The 6,000-nt window shown below is 43.7% G+C and overlaps 1 protein-coding gene across 1 annotated transcript; it reads right to left on the bottom strand.

The window, feature by feature from the left end:
* Positions 1-3,580: 3,580 nt before the first annotated feature.
* LOC143329691 (odorant receptor 131-2-like) lies at positions 3,581-5,205 on the bottom strand. The gene is made up of 2 exons (XM_076745705.1): positions 5,050-5,205; positions 3,581-4,378 (listed from the first exon to the last, which is right to left on the bottom strand). Exons 1-2 carry the CDS (start codon positions 5,203-5,205, stop codon positions 3,581-3,583), a joined length of 954 nt encoding a protein of 317 aa, XP_076601820.1.
* Positions 5,206-6,000: the final 795 nt, after the last annotated feature.

Here is a 6,000-nt window from a genome sequence, read left to right on the forward strand (position 1 = left end):
CGTCAGCAGCGGGGTGGAGGCCGTTGCCCCCAATGCCGGCTGGCCCTTCTCCTGCTGCTCTGTTGCTGGAATGCATGTTCACGTCAGCAAACCAGCTGCTGCCTACGGTCTCCTGGACCCCAACCAGGCTGTCGTGGCCAAGCTTGATGTGAGGGGGCCCGAGGGCGACAGCTTCTTTGCAGGTAGGCTAATGGGCCTGAGAGCTCACTGGGACAGCGCCTGGCTTCCTGGGCCTGTTGAAGCATTGTTAGCGCCCCCAGTCCAAACATGGCGGTGGGTTCGATTGGCAGTCCTGTGAGAGAGCCCAGTTCAGCTGGCTGGAAGCAGGACTGCACTAGCCACAGGTGCCTTCTTGCCATCCAAAGTGAAGCAATCACCTTTCCTGCTGCTACAGCCTGCTCTTTTACGGCTAGTGAAAGGAGAGAGGAGACAAGCTGCATTTCCTCCATTGTGGTCCCTGCCGCATGAGAGAGATGGCGCAGGTAGAGTGAAGGGATAGCTGTAGTGTTGGCTCGTTTTGTCTGAACTGCCATTGCACTGTGTGTTCTAAGCAAAAAGAACAGTCCATTATCCTACAGTTCCTGCTAGGACAGCTTGTTGGTCCTAAAGCTGCCACTGTTGGTGACACAAGGGTAGCCAGGGACTGGTCAATTGAATGGAGGCATTCGCAACCAATATGCCCAGACTTGCTAACATTTGCTAGCTGCCTGCTAAAACTGGACCAGTGGCAGGCTCGTGTAGACGTGCGGAACTGCACTAGAACCACAGCCTCAAAGTCTGGCAGGAGAGGCACCCTTGCCCCTACTGGCTACGGTGCATCCCTCCCCTCAACGCGAGAGGTAGGGAGGTGTGGTCCTCCGGCAACATGATATCTAGGGCTGCTCCTGCTCGATGCAACACCTCTTGTAGCTGGGAGACCGCTGGTAGCGCTTGCATCCCTGGGCTGGTCTCGGTTCCTCGGCTGGTCTCCTGTCGTTGGCTTTCTTGTCCTGCCGTCAGCATGCTCTTGTCCTCGGATGGAAACAAGGAGAGTGTATCTTCCTCTGTTTCCACTCCTGAGTACCCCCGAGATAGAGAGGAGAGGAAACCATCCCTGTTGGGGGATTGCAATCGCTGACGTTTTGCAGCTCCATCATTGTTGGAATGGGAGTGGGGTCGTTTACCAACAAAGAAATGTGCACGAGACTCCCTTGTGCACAGGGGCATTATAAAGCAATTCATGCATGCTGCCGGCTTTTCTCTGGCTACCAGGCATGCTATGCACTTGTCGTGCACATCTTCATTGGCAGTGTGATGGAACAGGCCACACACACATGAGTGGTTGCACTGGCCATGTCTGCAGACAAGATCAGTCAATGGCTTTTTAAAAAATAAATAAATAAATAAAATTCATACATACTTGTGTTTTTAATTTATTACAACACGCTTACCTGCAAACCATACATACCTGCCTATTTATTTATGTACTTTCAAAGGTGAAACTTCCCCTTTAATGCCGTTACAAATCTGCCCCCCTTTCTTCCGTCTCACCTGCACCTGTCATTTTTTTTTAGAGTTGCCTCTGTTACTCTCCCTTAATCTATTTTCCTTGGCTTCGGAGTCTGGCAGAAAAACTTCTTTATATTAAGTTGTCTGTCGCCCGCGATATTTTTTCTTTTCTTCCGCGGCGCCATAGTTGGCTAGCTACAAACCTTAAACATCCCATAAAATATGCCTGCGCTCTCAGCAGCAGTACTCGCATTGTTACTAGGCAACGAAGCAGGTTGACTCATGTTGCGCTGCACAGAGGCGCTCCTAAATGTAAATGATTATTGATTTATGAATGAATCGATAGGTGGCTTATTTTTGGCATATTGATTTTTTTCTTTGGCCTGGCGGGGGGTCACCTTGGTCTGGCAGCCCGCGAGACCTGTACAATGATAGGGGAAACACTGCTGTTTTAAAACATCTGCCTTCCAGATGAAAGGAAAAAAACAATTACTGTCATATATTGTAAAACTGTTAAATTATAAATTATAAATAATATAAATCATAATTTTTGAAAATACCGTGATATACATTTTTGGTCATTTCGCCCAGCACTAATACCACAAATGTTGAAATGATTTTACACTTATGTATACATGCAAAATGGATTCCAGAATGAGATTCATGAGATTGTGACATTGCTGCCAGTGTTTGAAGAACTCATGAGTCCACTGACGGCATCCTTCACACCTGTTTGACCGGAGACAACTGCTGCTTACATTACTAGGTTAGAGAATGCAATAGAATATGATTGATCAGCAGGTAAGGAAAAAAATCAACTTGACAGAAGCATGTCTCATAGATATAAAAAGAAAAGTATGAAAATCACAGGTGTAAATAATAAAATGAATGATGGCTGAATTCCATTTAGCTGCTTCAGTGTCAGGGTCCTGATATTGTCCATGCCGGCTCACTGTCATGACTTAGTGGGACACTTGAATAGAACAAAGCCATCATGAATGTTATTCATAACACCTGTACATTACCTACGAGCTCAAGGAAAAGTGAAAAGGTCTGCTGTGAAGAAGGCACATGCCATCAGACCTTTGACAGATGAACAAATGGGTTTATCAAGTTATGGGTTTTGGCTTGTTTTAGCAGGAAAGCACACATAGCACACATCTCTTGCATTGAGTGTCACAGTAAGTCATCTCAGTGAACCAGTTATCAATCACACCTGCCCTTTTCCTGTTTTTACAAAATCCAAGCTGTGAAAAAGCACGGTTCTCTGGAGATTTGCTGTTTTTGACCATGTCAAAGTTATTAAAAAAAGTATTATTTATTACTATATATTCTGAGCGCAACTGGAATTCACATTTTGATAGCAAGCTTGTGCCTCACCACCACCTCCGTCCTGTTCCACCTACCTGAGTCCAGGTGAGACACAGAGGAGGCAGGCGGCTCCACAGAGGAGCCTTATAAACACTTTGAAACAGGACTTAATTGATTTTCTTGTCGTCCTCCTCCTCTGTGTTTATCAGAGAGACGAAGGATGTGAAGGATTTGATGGCAGTTAATGGAGATCATGTGGATGACAGTGAGGTCAAAGCATGTTTTTGTGTCATCGTTGTGTGTGTCCACACACGCACACACAAGCATTATGAGCTATGCTTGTGTAGTAAGTCTTGTGTAGTGTTTCCTTTAATAACTGATGTGAAGATTTGAAGTATTTGTATACCTTGCCATACAATTGCAATGAACCAGCCTCTGTTCACAGGAGTTATTGTCATGATGTATTTTACACAAAATCTCATATCTTTGACTTCTTTGTGACTAATCTGTGACCATTTGAGACGATAAAAGAGAAAATATTCCTTTATAATTTGAGCTGTAGTGTTGATTGGGATTAATTTGTAGTTCCACCCTCATATTTTAAATACTATCAAGACTGCAACATGAACAAAAGCACAGTTATTTTAAGGACAACAATACTTTCTGTACTGTTGTAGAGATGAATGATCTTTCTGGTCTGCAGATGTTACATTACGTACATGCAGTGTTTGCTAGAATGTGGTTGGAAGCTGAGAAACTCTGTGTAGTTTCATAGCAGGTTTCATTTTTGGCATGGTGACGTTTCTGGGTGGTTTCCCACGCTCGCTTTACAAAGCAGGTACCTTGTCACATATCTCCTGAAGGCCTGGTCTCGCAGGCCATACACAATTGGACTAATGAACCGTGGCAGGATCTGGACAATGACGTAGGATGCAAAGCGTACTGCCAGGAACTGCTTGGGGAACAGGTGGAGGAGAGCTTGTTGAAATGTGTGTCTAACATAAGTCAGCATACATAAGAGTAACTGGAAACCATGGAGGAGAATAGTGTTTCTGGCTTTCTTAATGTCCACATTTGCTCCCTTGGCAGTGAACAGAATCCTGAAGTAAGTGTAGAAGAGTGTGAGCCAGACCAGGGCGAGACAAACGAAGTGTGAGACGTCCCTCTTCTTCAGGCTGTAAGTGCTTCTGAAGACATAATCTCTTGCACAAATCAACTTGGAGTGAAAAAACTGCAGCGGCTCTGTGGCCAAGAGGATGAAGAGATCTGGGAGGATGGAGAACGCGCTGGCAACCCAGATCAAGCCAATCAGGATGTAGGTTTTCCTGACAGTGCAGATCTGTCCATGACGGAGGGGGATGCAGATGGCGATGTAGCACTCGACTGCCATGCCGGCCAGATTTAGTGGGGTGTTGAGGGTGGTGAGGATGGTGATGATGAGCAGGATGAGGCAGAAGGATACGTTGATTCTGTACAGGGTGTAGCTGATGATGTGGAGAAAAGTTGACAGGAGCAGCTGCATCATGTCGTTTATCACCAGGTGGATGAACAGAATGTAACGAGGGCTTGAACTGAAGATCTGAAGGAGGAGAAAAGTCGTATTGGAGATGATTTAGTTAATTAGAACTTTATAGTTGCTTTCTTCATTTCTTTAACTTTGTTTTCAAGCTGTTCATTTGTTCCAGTAAAAGAGCAAAAAAATAACATGACAATCAAAGCAGAGCGAGCAGTCGACTAGAACCGACTCACAACCTCATAACTTGAAAATAGTTGAATGACTTGCTCATGATCATAGCAAAATTACCTCATATCAGTGACCTGTAAATAAAAGCACCTGTGAAATCTGGTACAGTCTCTCCTCTGTGATGGGTAAGAAAGTGACAGATTTAAAGACATTTATACACTGAATATGACTGGATTATGCAGGAAAATAGAGACCGTATAAACATCATCATCAACATTAATATTTATGGAACGGGGTGAACGTACACAAGTATTATATTTAAATTCATATATTTAAACAGGGCACAATGCATATTTGACTCCCGTCTGTCTAATTTCTAATATTTTAACTGATTTGTTAAAGCTGTGGAAACAGCAAACATGAATCTCCAAAATTAACACCTGTTTGTTTAAATCTGAGGGGGAAAGAAAAGGATTTGAAAAGAAAGAAAGACATTTGGCATGTTTACATTCTGCTCCTCTGCAGTCCTAATTCTCTGCTTGCACATATAAACTGTAAAAACACACCTGGTGCTTTCTGAATGTGTGGACCAGAGTGCCATTGATGTAGTTAATGGAGATGCAGAGGGCTGTGACGATGACGTTCTTGGTCACAGCTGTGGTGAAGGTGTCCCGCTGACTCCCAGCTGCATTTGAAGTTCCATTCACAGATGACAAATTCATGCCAAAATGGCGAAATCCTGCTTGAAATAAGCATAGATTGTTTTCTATATTATGGTGTGCCCTCCAAAGTCAAGAATTTGACTGTGAAAGATTCAAAAACAAGAAGAGATAAGGGGATAAATAGTTAATGATAACATTTGTAATATTTCTTTAAACAACAATTTCCTGCATCTTTGTCGACTGTTCTGGCTCCATCCCAAACTGTTCTACTTTTTCTGAGACTTTGTAAGCTTGTTCAGAGCAGACGATGCAGCTGGGCCCACTGTTGGCTTTGTCTGAGGTAACAATGGAGCATAACCACGACCGCTTTAGGAAGCCACCTGGCCAACTGTCCTGCATATTACAACTACAACTACAATTTGTCATTTGGCAGACGCTTTTATCCAAAGCGACGTGCCCATGAGATTTTCATACATCGCAAGCAAGGTTCTAGATGGGAGGGAACAACAAGAGTACGTGCCCTAACACAACTTTGTGTCCAACTGGACATAGGTGCTACGAGATAGTGCTGTGAAAAAATGCATAGCAATAACAACAAAGTCTGCTAACAGCCTAGCTCCTAGTGTGAGCCAGAAATAAGGACAGAAAACACTTACTGATCAATTGCCAACTCCTATCATCCACAACCAAGCTTGCCTTTCCAGAATACTACAGATAGTACGCTTCATTACACTCACTCCATTTGTTTCTACAGTGACAGAAGCAGCAGTTCAGGAACACCTGTTGATAATGAATCTGAATCACAGAAACAATACGTGATACATAATACAAATTACATATATTAAGAGGATGTAC

Source organism: Chaetodon auriga, chromosome 2, assembly GCF_051107435.1.
Source record: "Chaetodon auriga isolate fChaAug3 chromosome 2, fChaAug3.hap1, whole genome shotgun sequence".
Taxonomy (NCBI): Eukaryota; Metazoa; Chordata; class Actinopteri; order Chaetodontiformes; family Chaetodontidae; genus Chaetodon; species Chaetodon auriga.